The 13953-nt window shown below is 41.1% G+C and overlaps 1 protein-coding gene across 2 annotated transcripts in view; it reads right to left on the bottom strand.

Annotated features, from left to right (window-relative positions):
• Positions 1-13953, bottom strand: part of ptpn11b (protein tyrosine phosphatase non-receptor type 11b) — a 29442-nt gene continuing 15489 nt past the window's right edge. The window contains exons 3-16 of one of the 2 annotated variants that reach the window (XM_076166542.1): positions 12937-13131; positions 10643-10835; positions 10421-10540; positions 10164-10277; positions 9546-9642; positions 9252-9331; positions 8894-9049; positions 8074-8205; positions 6872-7026; positions 5063-5130; positions 4279-4430; positions 3476-3576; positions 3178-3307; positions 1-2743 (exon numbers count right to left, since the gene is read on the bottom strand). In XM_076166542.1, the coding sequence (XP_076022657.1) occupies positions 3220-3307; positions 3476-3576; positions 4279-4430; positions 5063-5130; positions 6872-7026; positions 8074-8205; positions 8894-9049; positions 9252-9331; positions 9546-9642; positions 10164-10277; positions 10421-10540; positions 10643-10835; positions 12937-13131 (1651 nt within the window). In that variant the 3' untranslated portion in view covers positions 1-2743; positions 3178-3219. The remainder of the gene's footprint in view (positions 2744-3177; positions 3308-3475; positions 3577-4278; positions 4431-5062; positions 5131-6871; positions 7027-8073; positions 8206-8893; positions 9050-9251; positions 9332-9545; positions 9643-10163; positions 10278-10420; positions 10541-10642; positions 10836-12936; positions 13132-13953) is intronic. The other variant, XM_076166543.1, reaches the window with a different exon arrangement.

Here is a 13953-nt window from a genome sequence, read left to right as displayed (position 1 = left end):
TAATGTTACATAATGCCATCATAGATTTTTATTAAACTATATGATAATAAACCATTTCGACGCCATTTCTGGCAGCTTATTGTAATCTGTACAGCAAAGGCGTTTGGGGCGGAGCCAGTGCAAGAAGAGGAAATGTGAACAGTCGCCATTCGATGCCTCATCACTAAAAAAGACATTGCAACCAGGAACAGGAATTAAAACTCAAACAACAACATCAACATCATATTCAAGTAAATGTAAATGATATTACGACTGCTTTCCTCCCCAAGTACAACTTACAGCAGGAAGTATAAGAATAATAATAATAATGGTAATAATCATAATTTGAAACACAATACAAAATGCAAGAAATAGAATAAATCAAAACAAATTTATACATACAATTAAAAACCAAAACAAGGAAAAACAACAGATATTTCTACAGTGCACTACCAAAACTCTTTCACACTCAAAGAGCCTGAGGCCAATGATCAGCAGTTTCACACTTTCAAGTATTTATGTCTCACCATCTCATAAAAACAATCTGACCCAAAACATGAAATATACAATAGAAAACAAAACAATTAAATCTCTTCATCCACAGCGCAAAATTGTTCAGAACTAAACGAGTCAACAAGTGATTTCTCATTCAACAAACAGAAACCAGGGTCTGGGTGGCAAATAACAGAGGAATTCACTGACATTATCTTTAATATAAGAAAATATAGCTTTATACACAAATCAATCAAACCAGGGAAATGCTCCGTACTGAACTGAAGAGCTGAAGATCGGTTTATTTAAATATTTATGATGAATGGAGGGGGAGAGATTGAAGAATTTTCAGAAGCCAATGACTCAGGCCGTATCACACAGTGAAGTTGGATGACGTGGCCGCCGCTCACACGCTTATTACACTTACACAGCTCAGCCTCCGTCTTATATTTGAGCCAATTACAGCCAGGGGTTTCAGGCTTTTCAACAAAGAACACTGCATCACCGTGGGACTCGCCAGATGTGATGATTCAGGTGTTTTTTGCCCTCAAAGTTCTACTTGTTATTTTGTAGACTGGAGCCTTTGAGCACTGCAGTGAAACTATCCAGGCTATGAATGAGGAAGATGAGGAAATGGCACCATCATCACCTTTTTAAATTCTTCTCATTAATTTGTCCTAATTCAAGCAAAACATGTGATCAGAAGCTCTTGTGTTATTACGCTTCTGAGACATTTTGAACAGGCCAGGTAACATGTCATCTATGTATGTGTTTCTGTTGGAGAAGGAAGATTTGTTGCTAACCCGATCCTAGAAGCAAAAAATATCCACCACCCTCCTCTTCCTTATCACAGCTGTGATGTCAGCACACTCACTCGCTATCATCAAGCCTGGATTATGGCTGTCTTCTAAATTACTTTTTGGAGACAAATCTATTCTTCAATCTGAGGCCGATGACCATCTGGCCCTCTGTAATCGCCCCGTTTCTCTCCTCTCTTATGATGATCTCCTCCGACAGATGATGAACTGCTGACCTGCTGATTAACGAGGCCACGGCAAGTTAAATGAAGCTGAAGCAGGCGGGTCGGCCGACAGCCAACTACCCAATCAGAAATCTGCTCAACCTCTCCCATTGTTAAACGTTGACTTTCAAATATTGTACTATCCATGATAAGATGATTCATTGCTGTGGAGGCTACATAAAAAGAATCAAGCATGAAGCTCATTTATAAAATAAAGAAACACAATCTTGACTGATATTATAAACAAAGAACAGCAAGAAGCAATGAATAGAAACTGTGAAACTAAGACAGACATTAAAAACAAGTGGGACCAGGTGGAGCCGATGTTCAGGTGAGCACAGGGAGGACAGACGTCATTATGAGATCTAAGCTAAACTGGCCTCCGGTCCTGTCACCCATTATGAAACAGCTCGTTTTTTTTTTATCAAAGTACAACAAAAGAACAGTTGATTAGCATTTGCTAAACCACAAGAGACAGCTTTAGGACGTCTTTAGGAGTCTCTTCAACACCTTGACACTCAGTCACATCTTCAACAAAAAGAGTCCACTTATGTCCAAAATGAAAAAAAGGTCTACATTTTGTTGAAAAAGCAGCAAGGGCTTGCTTGTCCTCCCAGCGACTCAGGGTACCGTAGCAGCTTATGTAACTGTCTTTGCTATCACTCAGCAACCACATTAATAATCAGCACAGCTGGAGAGAGAGAGAGAGAGAGAGAGAGAGAGAGAGAGAGAGAGAGAGAGAGAGAGAGAGAACAGTCTCTGGTTTAAGTGCAAAGACAGAAAGAGAGACAAGCAGAGAAAAAGCTTGGCTTTGACCTTCATGGGTCCCGTACAGTTCGCTTTAGTCCTGTTGATGGCAGACTCCACTTTTGCTCTTCATCACGTCAGGGATAAATTTTCTCATGTGAATTTAGGTTTACAGGCTATGGAAAGAAGTAACAGCATTTGTGTTGGCTAGGTTACAGACACTTCCTGTGACGAGGCACTTTCATTGGTTAGGAGACAGAGAGGCTTGGAGCACAGGAGCACAGGGAGAGGAGCGGGGCCCTGAGCGAGGCGGCTGCACTGTGGAGTCCCTCTCTCTGTGCCGGGGGAGGAGAAGCTCCAGCAGGACAGCAGCAGGACAGGGGTCAGCGTCGCCACCTTCAGCCCAGGCAGGCTTCACCGTGTGGAGGTGTGTGCTGGGAGCAACACACTCCCTCCTCCCCCGACATTTTTCAGGTTCAGGTGAAGCAAGGCCTTTGGCTGAAACTGAAACAATTCACAAACACACAAGCAGAAAACTGGAGTCAATGACTGGAATCACATTTGATCATTTTTGATACATTGTGGATCCGAAGTGTTTCATGATGTTGAGCCCACGCACGTTACAATCTATGTTTTGGAGGAAGTGTACATCGCTTTATGTTGACTTCAATCTAAAGACAGTGTTTACATTGTGTTTGAAATTGTGTCAGAATCTTGTCACAGGCTGTTTGTTGACACGTTCCTTACTAATATCTCGGTCCACTTTGGGATTAATGTACAGAATTCACTCACATTTGTAAACCAACATTGCACAGAGAAACTGAAACATAACTTTATTAGGGGCACTGTAACATCAGTATTTTAAAGTAGCAGCTCCAGTTGCCTTTGACTTAAGAGATATTTCTCACAATAAAGAATGGAGGTTTTGTAGAACTCACAGAGAGGCAGATGGAGAGATGCAGAGGGCCGCAGAGACGACTTTACCTCCTGGTGTTACTGCTGAAAGACGGCTGCGGGCTTTTAATATTTATGTTCTCGTACACGCTCGATGAATCATCGTTTGTCATCCTACAACAACACACAGACAAAGTATTCATTGAAAAGGATTTTCAATACGCTGCACTTCCAGAATTGTACATCCATCTGCAGGTAAACATCCACTGAGGCCGGATCATTTCTCCTGCATTCAATAGCATTCACATTAACAATGAATGAGTGTTTCACCATCACACTCACACAGAAGAAGAGCGCGAGGATGCCACGCTGAGTTTGGACCTGGAGTTACTCATCTGGGGAAATTTGATGTTGGAGTATTCTCTCTCCATGGTCTTATTTCTCTGCAAAGTAAAAACACGTCAGATGTGCTGCGTTTGGGGAAGAATACATCAGCATAGTTCAAACTAACTGCAGCGGGCATAGGGTCACTTTAAAGACCAAGGGCCAGATTAAGTAAGGAAAATGAAGCAGGGCTTTTACCGATGATAACAAGAGAAACAGACTGTGGCAGCACAAAAAACGTAAACTGGAATTGAGGACTTAACTTACTGAATGATGTATGTCTGAAACTCATAATTACAGACGGTATTGTGAGGTACACCGATGTAAAATTAAAATCGATTGATCAAGAGAGAGAGATCCTCATGAACTTGAATTCACATCTTAATTTGGCATGAATCTGAACACATTCATGAAGAGAAAGAGACCCCAGGTAAACATCTGCAAGAAAGCTTCTTTAATAGCAGCAGTGCATTCAAGTCAATTGCTGCTGCTGTGGTCATTTACATAATCAGTCTTTGTAAATCCACTGCTACACACACATTTGCGTCTTGGTGATTTGCATCATAGTAAATCCACCCCCTCCCCCCGCCCCCATGAGTCCACTGTGACGTTTCACTCCATAAAGAACTGAAATCCAGACTGTAAGCTAAAACGCAATCTTCACAAAGTCTATAAAGCCTTCGACACCGAGTGAAAAACACGATGCATGTTACGTTATGTGAAAGTAATTGTGTGTTTCCTGGTGTAACACCACAGAGTACCTGCTCCTCCTCCAGTCTTTTCTGAGCTGTGTCGATGTACTGCTGCACCGCCATGTAGATGAATTTATACTGAGCCTCTGTCTGCACCATGCCTGACCTCTGCTGCCGCACCCTCTGGATGGTTTTAGGGACATCGATGTCGCAATCTAGTCCTGGGACACACACACACACACACACACACACACACACACACACACACACACACACACACACACACACACACACACACACACACACACACACACACACACACACACACACACACACACACACACACACACACACACACACACACACACACACACACACACACACACACACACACACACACACGGCTATGTTTTCATTTGATATTACATACAAATACTTGCTATGTGAACAGTGTTGCTCCTATAAATGCCAGTGTACTTTTACATAAATCTGGACCAATAAATACTATCTCCAGCAGGGTGAGGTAATGTGAGAGCATAAACATGAGACATAAACATCAATCACTGTTCTACAACAAAATACTGCCAGTCATTCTTCACTGTTGCTGCCATGCTAATAAAAATGACATCACTCGCCCTCTGAGTTTTGTAGGTATTGCATTTTGCAAACACGTTAAACCTAGAGATCAACCAGTGCTTCAAATGGACGCAAGATGAGTATGGTACCCATGTTGCATACACATACCTGTAGTTATATTCAAATCTTTATATTTAAACTAATACATTTCATATCTACATTGTATTTACAGAATACTACACCAAACAACAGAATAAAGATATTTAAACTGTTTTACCTTGGCGGTTGATAATGTCAATGAGGATGTCAATGACAATAATGGTGCCTGTCCTCCCGATGCCAGCACTGTGAGGACAAAAGAGTAAAATGATAAACCATGTAAGATCGCTCCACTTAAAGATTCAATGAGGTGTGCATGTTCAGTAAAAATGTCATTTATTATAGTTCCTGGCTTTATTACACTGTATGTATACATATTATGGAACTGTACACATAAACAATGCTATTAGATTTCCCCCAGTGATCTCCATCTAACTGTTCCATTGAAAATAATAAATCCCATCTGTTTGGCTGTGTTCAGGTGTGGCCAGGTTGTCAGTTTGTCGTACAGGTGGAGGTGAGTGGGTATGATGACGCTTGGGTAAGCACACCTGACGGACAAATCTATTACCACCATGTACTTTCGACTTTTTTCAGCATGTTTCCTTCACCTCTCTATGTTGAGTCTGTCTGCTGGAGTCGGCTGAAGGGTGAGCGAGTCCAAAAATAAAAAGTTAATCGCAAGCGGAGCGGCAATTTGACAGGAGCCATTTTGATGATAAACTACATCAGTCATGGGTTACTTAATTCCCATTTCTAATCATAATTCCTCAGGGTGATTTGCCTTTTTGCTGTTCGCTCCTGTTCACCTGCCCTGCGTTGCCCTCTGTTTGGATCACCTGAGCCACAGTCCCTCATTAGTCGCCCTGTATAAATGCATGCCATGGCCGTATTACACCCACAGTACTCATCTATACAAACCTGCCAAAGAGGAAGAGTTATCCCGACCCCCCTTATGCACTTTAGCCCTGATGACAGACTGCCTGTCGATCACTGTGCGTCTGCTTAATCCATTTGTATGTTTGCATCTCTTCTTGCCTGCCTCTCCTCACATTTTAATCATTTCTTCACTAACTTCAGTGAGGATTTTGTTTTGACTACATCTGTCTTGCCTGAGAGTTGTATTGGGTCTTAGTCTGTCCAACCATATCAATATATCTGTAGCTCTGGCCTAGATCATACTTATCAAATAATCCCCAGGTTTAACTAAATGACTGGTCAACGCCCTCAGCTTACTAAAATGTAGGTTATATTTCCTTTATTACAAAGTGACTTAAATGAAGATAGGACAGGTGTAGATTATAATAACAGCACGACAACGCGCTGCACTATTCAAAGCCAAAGTTGTTGCTGCTGCACTGTAATCACGTTGACATCCTTTGTCCCTCAGATTCAAACCAACAAACCAACAAACCAATGCAAACAAAGCACATGGACTTGTGGTGTATTTGCTAAAACCAAGCTTTATCAAACTATGATTGAAAAGTAAATACAGTCAGAAGTAGCAATCTGGGGGTTTAAGTCCAATTAAGCTCGTCACGTGTATACGTATGCTAGATAAACTCCTCTTTGAGTTTGGATCGTTATTGTGAAAGCTCAGGTTTCCAATGACACGTACCTTTCCTACAATCTAACATCACACGGAATATCTGGTTTAGCTGTACATGTACAAACCCCCAATAAACACTACTGTATTACCGTGTGTGAGGTTACCTGTGACTGTGAACACATGTGTCTTTATGTGTGTCTGGTTTTGTCTCATATCTATACTGAGGACCAGACTTTACTTGTGTTTCCAAATAAAAGCTTTAGCATGGATAACATTTTTGTGGTTTAGATGCCGAGGGTGCCTCTCTGTATGTGCGTATGATGTGAGCTTACGAATGAATAAAGAAGAATGGCTGGTGTCAATCTCTCTAAATGATCAAGACTCTTGGTGCAATCAGACTCTCAGCTAAATAATGCTTCTCTTCCTCCCTGGTTGTACCTGCAGTGGACGATAATGGGTCCAGTATCTGGAATGCCACTCTGGGTGCAGTTGACTTGCTCCAGGAAGCTCAGGACCCCGCCAGGATTGTTGGGCACGCCGTGGTCAGGCCAGCTCAGGTACTGGTAGTGCCAGATGTACCTCACTGGCTCTTTCTACAAGTAAGCAAAGAAGATTTGGGTTTCTTTATTTGTTTTATTTCATTTGCATTCAGGTTGCTTTTGTAGTGGGAAGCCTGATAGGATGCAGCTTTGAAGCCATTAACTACTCTGACCATAGACAGTTCTTACAGTTGGCAGTTCAACATTCATCTGCCTCCAACATGGCCTTAAGTCTGTATTAAGTGCATGTTTTGTCCACTAAAGTAAAAGGTTAAACTGCATTTTTTCTCTATCTTAAATACACAACTAAAGTAGTAGGAGATAAAAATTTAACTAATATTTGCATAGCTGCGGTGTTCGTGGAATGTCAGTTCTGGCAGAAAAGTGTACACGTGCCACTACAGCACAGTGATCGACACAGTACTGACTCCACTCTTCTTGTTTTGACAATGAAAATTGTGAGGCAATTGAGGCAATTGTCTGCTTTAAACAAAGAACCCTACATGTAACAATCTATTATTCTAGTTACATTGCATAGAGCTGAATATTCAGAAATGCAGTTAACCTAATCATGCCCTCTTAGGTCTGATGATTTTCTTGGAGATTGATGCTTAATTCAGAGAGTGTATATCAAGTATCAAGGTCTGCATTCATATATATCTGATATTTGATTTTCTTCAGTTTGTTGGAGGGTTAATAACAGTGGCATGCCGGTGCAGAGGTTTCACCAAAATCATCACTTGAGGGCGCTGTCTGGAGATGAAATAGATGGGTTGCTTTTATGAGATGCAAAACCCTCAAGGAATATAGCAGGCACACTTTAGCATCTAAAACTGAGACATGGTTTGTTTTTAATCTTTATTTTGCTGTGCAATGTATCGGCATATAAATGAAGAAGCCAATGTCAAACCATTATTATTCCAGGTTGCAACATAAAAACTGTGTGGAGTTTTTATATATCTTCAATTCTTTGAGGCCAATGCTGCCTTTCTTCCATAATAAGCCCAAACACATGCTGGAGGATTGTGTGCGTGTCAGAGGTTAGATAATCTGCCTTGGGGTCACTAGGTTAGTGCTGATTAAGTACACAGCTTTCCCTACCCGGTCCAGACGGGTCACCTCCAGCTCCCTCAGGATGTAATCTTGTGCCGGCCGTTCGTCTATGTTCCTCAGCTGCACGTTGCCAAACTCTTTAGTGGTATGGAGGTCTGGCCAATAACGGACACATTTGTTCTGATTCAAAGAGAGAGGGCAGCGAAAGACAGACAGACACACACACAAACACACACCAAGGGAGAAGGGGAGAAAAGGATATTAGACAATCTAAAAAAGCAGCTCCAGGTTTCCAATTAGCTTAACTGTCATACTATCCATGTCGGCCATCTCCATCCACACCCCACCCCTCACACACACACACATACTCTATCATACCTATCCATTACCCTCTCTTATAGTAAGCTTATTGGGCTCATTTAGAAGTGAGTATTAAAGCTCCTACAAACAATCTTGGCCAGACAAAACAACTGCACAATTGCACCAAAACTTTGATGAAATCTTGTGAACTCTTTTCATTGAAAACAGCCACTGCCAATACTGTGGCGTATCACAAAATTAGGAACTAAATCTCACAATTTGACCACTGCTACTACCCACATCCATCAAGCAACCATAGATGAGTTGATGAATGCATCAAACTGCATGCATCAAGATTGTACAGATTCTGCAGGAGGTATTAGATCTAGTGGTTGAGGTGAATGTTCTGATAATGAAGTGTATCTGGAAATCTAGACAAAGAGTACATCTACACAACATAATAGTAGAGAAAGAATAAAGGTTAGATATTTGTGCAGTTACAATCAATCACAAGGCTACAATTGCAGGCTTCTACTGCATATCTGTGTATCTAAAGTCAAGAGCTCACCCGTCCCCGCTCCACTTCCTTAGTCGTCATGACAATGACGTGAGTGTTCTCCTGATACACCATCTTCCAGAAGTCATTGACAGTATTCAGTAGGCACCCTTGGGTGGCGATGAAGACTTTGCCCTCATCCACGTGGCGTCCCTCTTCACGCACACTCTGTGCAGCACAGACAGCAATACAAACACTTTGAGGGGTGTCACAGGATGACAAACTTAAGAGAATCAGCTGAGATTAGGGTTAAAGGTGCAGGAAATATGAATAGTTTAATTGTTGGGGGCAAATAAGTACATATAACATTCTTAGTGAAGCATTGAGAAAGAGGTTTATAAACGACACATCATGTGGAATGTAGACTCACTCTGATGTAGTTGGCATTGATGTAGTCAGAGCCAGGTACATCTGGATCTGCTTCCCTGACTTCAACTCGAGTTGTGTCAACTGCAAATACAATGAGCAAAGAGCCATCAATGCACAACAAAGCATCAACAGTATTCAGACATCATTATTCATTTCAAATGAACTCTAATGGAAAGTTCGCTATCAGAGCAACATCTAAATGTCTTGCAACGGTCTCTGCATCCTCTGTTGCCTGTGTCATTCTTTCCACAGGAAGTTGGAGAGACAGGAAATGGCAGGTTGCTGCGTGACTCACAGGGGAGGATATTCTTGTATCTGTTTTTACTCTTGTTCTCTGGCTTCTGGCCTTCTTTCCGGGGATACAGCAGTTTGCACTCCTGCTGCTGGAGAACCTGATAGAGGACGACAGCAGGAAAGGGGAATGAAGAGGAAATGAGAAAGAATTTTCGCCAATCAGTTTTAAGAACAGTACTATAAAACAAAATAAGCTCCACTATAATGTAACTCCTAATTCACTTACAAATCAAACCCTTTTCAGATCATTATCTTTCATTCCAATTAGAATCAAATGAATGGTAAGTGTAATAGACCTTTCATACAGCAGGGGTCAGCCTGGAATGCGAGTTTAATAAAAAATGGAGTAAACATTTTCAAAGCATTACCTTGGCCAAAGGAGTTCATTCATACTTTAGCCATACATTTATTCTGAATGTAGGTACATTTATAACTGAAACAGTTAATTACATACATAAATAAAGTAAAATAAATAAATAAATATTGTGTGCTTGTGGCTTTCTTAACCAGCTCTTAACTGGTGCTTCATTCAGTAAAACTTGTGAAAAAACACCTGAAAACAACTGGAATTCATCTCTGACACAAATTCACCACTTGTTTCTTTTGTCATGAAACATACCTCAAATTCTTCCCAAAATCCTTGCTTGGGCTTCTCAGAATTGTCTGCTACTTTGTTGAGTTCTCGTACTCTGTTCTCGATGTTGGCTGCGTTTATCCTTGTGGCATTAAATGGCTGTCAATGTGATGACGGGGCAAGGGGATTAGATTAGCCAACAAAGAAAAACAAATCATTATTCTGCAATTTCATCAAAATAATTAATTTATATGGCAACATTTGAAGAATGACACCATGACACCCTCCGTTTCTTTGTTTACCTGTTTGAGGTGCACGACGATGCCACTCTTCTCCACCATGGGGTTCTTCTTATAGTGATCCACGAGTTCAGCCAGGGTGTCGAACCTCTCACCGCCTCCCACGTCATACTTACCATCCTGCTAGAATCAACACCAACAACAGACAGCCACATCCTTTTAACTTAACTACACTAATGTCTTAATCTCCTGACTTATATTGCATATTGAATCCCACTGACTCACCTGATTCCGTATCATGACATGGGTGACTTTGGTCTTGCGGTCCACGTTCTCGTGTTTCTCCTCATTGGTGAGCACCGAGAGGACGAAGTCGCCCGGTTTACTCTGGCTCTCTCGAACCAGGAAGCTGCCCGCTTTGCCTTTGTCTGTGAGCAGTTTCTCTGCATCTCGCCCAGAGAGATGCCCATGGTACCACCTGCAGCGCATAGGCAGACATTGTCATTTCATGTCCTGAAAAATGCACAATAACAGTAATAACAATATATCATATACATTTACATTTACAGCATGCATATGAACTGGTCCCGACAAGAGTAGAAGATAGTCAGACTGTATCATTTTAGTCTTTATTGTATGTTCTACAACTATTTATTATTTATTTTTAAACATAGAATTGCTTGGGGGGGTAATGCGGGGAAATGTGTAATGTGAATAAAAATAGCATATATTATATTTAGTCTATAAGTGATCCTGTGTGTTCAAACCGGATTTTTCTGATCAATCAATATTGACTTTCCAATGAGACTTGGACTTAAATGCGAGCACAGCAGCTAGGCGACTACTCAACTTGTGAAACTAGCAGTTGCCGATCAGTCACAACAAAAAAGCAGCAGTTTAAACCCATTGTGAATGTCAGTGCTACACTTTTCATTCTTTTAGATCGGCCGTGTTCACCATCCACTTCTCCTGCTCCTGTGAAGAGTGTGTGTGAATCAGCCTCAGGCGAGATGCCATTTCAAAGTACACAACTTATCAAGACAAGTGAGGAGTGCTGAGGCAGGATGTTGACCGAGTGAGTGGGAAGAGTGGGACGACTAAAAGTACATTTCCTGCCTTAAGGGTAAAAGGTTCCATTCTTTAACTTTACCTGTATATTTATGTACAGTATATGCAATATAGGTCTATACTCCTACACAAGAATGAAAGTCTCAGTCACATGGCTGCACCCTCATTCAGTCACTGATAGCAACATGAAAACCTGCATATCTGGATGTTTTATTTTCCTGTGTGGTGAGCATATATGTGTGTAGGAGGCCTTGACACGAGATGTCTGTAGAATGGAAAAACCACACAAACCAAACCCACAGATCACAGAGTCGTCCTTGGACCTAAATAAGAACTGCAGCAGGCACATTGTGATGTGCAGATGTGCAGACAGAGCGAGTATGTGTACAACCAGCTCAGCATAACCTGCTAACACGCAGATATTGATGAAAAGCGATGATTGTAAGCGAGCTGAAAGCAAAATGCTGCTCTGTGTGTGTGTGTATGCCTTATTCTACCATTCTAGAGAAGATGTGTAGGTGTGTGATGTGTATAGCTCCATCCAGTTGGTGTATACTCTGTGGAAGGATGTTAGTGTGGGATTAATTGGTGTGTATAAACAGAAACAACAGTGCCACCCACTTAGGTTGTTTCAGGATGGATTTAGGAGTTTGCTGCTGTTTATCCATGCATGTGGGCGTGAAGTGTATTTGAAGTTAACGTGTAGGTGTGCATGTATACATAATATGCATTACCCCTATGAACAGTGTGTGTAAACACAAATGGGTGTGCTGGAACATGGTTAGCTACTGGATAGTTTAAAGTTATCATTTGCAACTAGTGAATGTGTTAAATAGTGTTACGTAACATTTCTTTCACATTTTCCAGTCCATGGAACAGGTTACTCTCTGATGAGCGGTTAATGGAATTTACATGCAAAACATCTCTTTCTCTGATAACATCTCTCATATCTCATTGTTTCCTACCGTGATGTGAACTGATGAGCTTCATATTTTATCAAATAGTTTTCCTGCTGTGCCTCGTAAAATGTTGTCTCATTGTTCTGATTTTATTGGCTCTTAATCCCCAAAGATTTTAATTGCAATTTACACTGCTCAGAAACACCCTGTGCAAATTCATTGCAATAGAAATCCAATATGGTATTGCAAACCTTAAATGCTTGTAATTATGAGCATTTCCAAGCCCAAAATGTAATTCAGGAAATCAGTAGGATTCATTACAGCAATTATATAGCCTTAACCGTTTGCTGTAACTACACTGAAAAGTTTTTCAAGAGTTTTTCAGGAGGGTTAGCTGCTCCTTAAGGCAGGACTAGGAAGGTTTCACCTCATGCTTTATGACCTGACAGTCCTGAGCATTGTAAAAGTAAAAGTAAAAGTAAAAACATTCACTGCCGGTAGCCAGGAAGAAACTTTAAACCAACCTCTGATTTTTCATATTTGTCAGCGTGTGCTAAGACTAATACCAATGTGTGGCTAATTGCATGTGTGCTTGTTAATGTGTGTTAGCACCTCTCAGACGTGGGGTCCTTGCAGTTGAGTGGGTACTTGAGCTCGATGACATGGCCGTTCCTTTCGCGCAGTAGATCGTGTTGTTCTGTGTAATACTGCACCAGCTCTGCCAGCGTGGCAAACTTTTCGCCCCCATAGAGGTCGTAGTAGTCACCCGAGTTCTGGATCTTAATATGGGTCACCTCATCGTTCCTCCTGAGTCAGACAAGACCAGAGGCCAGTGAATCATTTGTTCTACATGTAAACAGAGCAGGGGTCACTAGAAACAAGAAATATTTCTCTCTGAGCATTTTTTCTTTCTTATTTGCTTGGACCCCTGGAGAAGTAAAAGCAGCAAAATGATTGAAAAACATAGATTGAAAAACAAAAACACCTGCACATAGAGAGAGTGTATCCTCACACATATGAAAGTGCCACTATACTAAACACTACACACGTTCACACCATGTGTGCTATTCTCCAGTTTATCAAGAACATTTAGTCTCAATCCACCAGTGGGTCAACATTATTTATTTTGTTTCTGACACAAATTGCTATTAAGTGTAATCTTCATTAATGTGGCACATCTGAATAAGGACACTGAAACCCTGCAAAGCTGAAAACAGTGAAGTCTAGAAAAGCAGTGTTGACCTTTTCAACTCAACTGAGAAAGACATTATTCAAAAAAGCCATTTTAGTTCATCCTGCATGACTTTCACAACGCAATGAAAAATCTTTTCAAATGGGATCATTCTAGTTTGAACCCAGATGTTGTCATATTGAGTGTGTTTGGTGAAAGGATTTATCATGACTGTAAGTGCAGCAACTGAGCTGAAACACAGATAAGTCGTGGACATTTGTTAACACTTTGCATATTTAAAGTACTGGTTTGAATAGTTACACACAAACGTGATCACATACTGCCACACACACACACATGCACATGGTGTTATCTTTGTGGAAGCGATCTCATTCGCGGAATTTCCTTATAATTTTTATTTTCTATCTGCAGAGGTGTTGTCTGATATTTTTCTTCAG

The sequence above is a fragment of the Genypterus blacodes genome, unplaced genomic scaffold, assembly GCF_046128005.1.
Source record: "Genypterus blacodes isolate CSIRO-AG114 ecotype Tasmania unplaced genomic scaffold, CSIRO-AGI_Gbla_v1 ptg000156l_1, whole genome shotgun sequence".
Classification (NCBI taxonomy): domain Eukaryota; kingdom Metazoa; phylum Chordata; class Actinopteri; order Ophidiiformes; family Ophidiidae; genus Genypterus; species Genypterus blacodes.
Note: the sequence above shows the minus strand (reverse complement) of the source record. Positions and strands in the feature narration are given on the sequence as shown.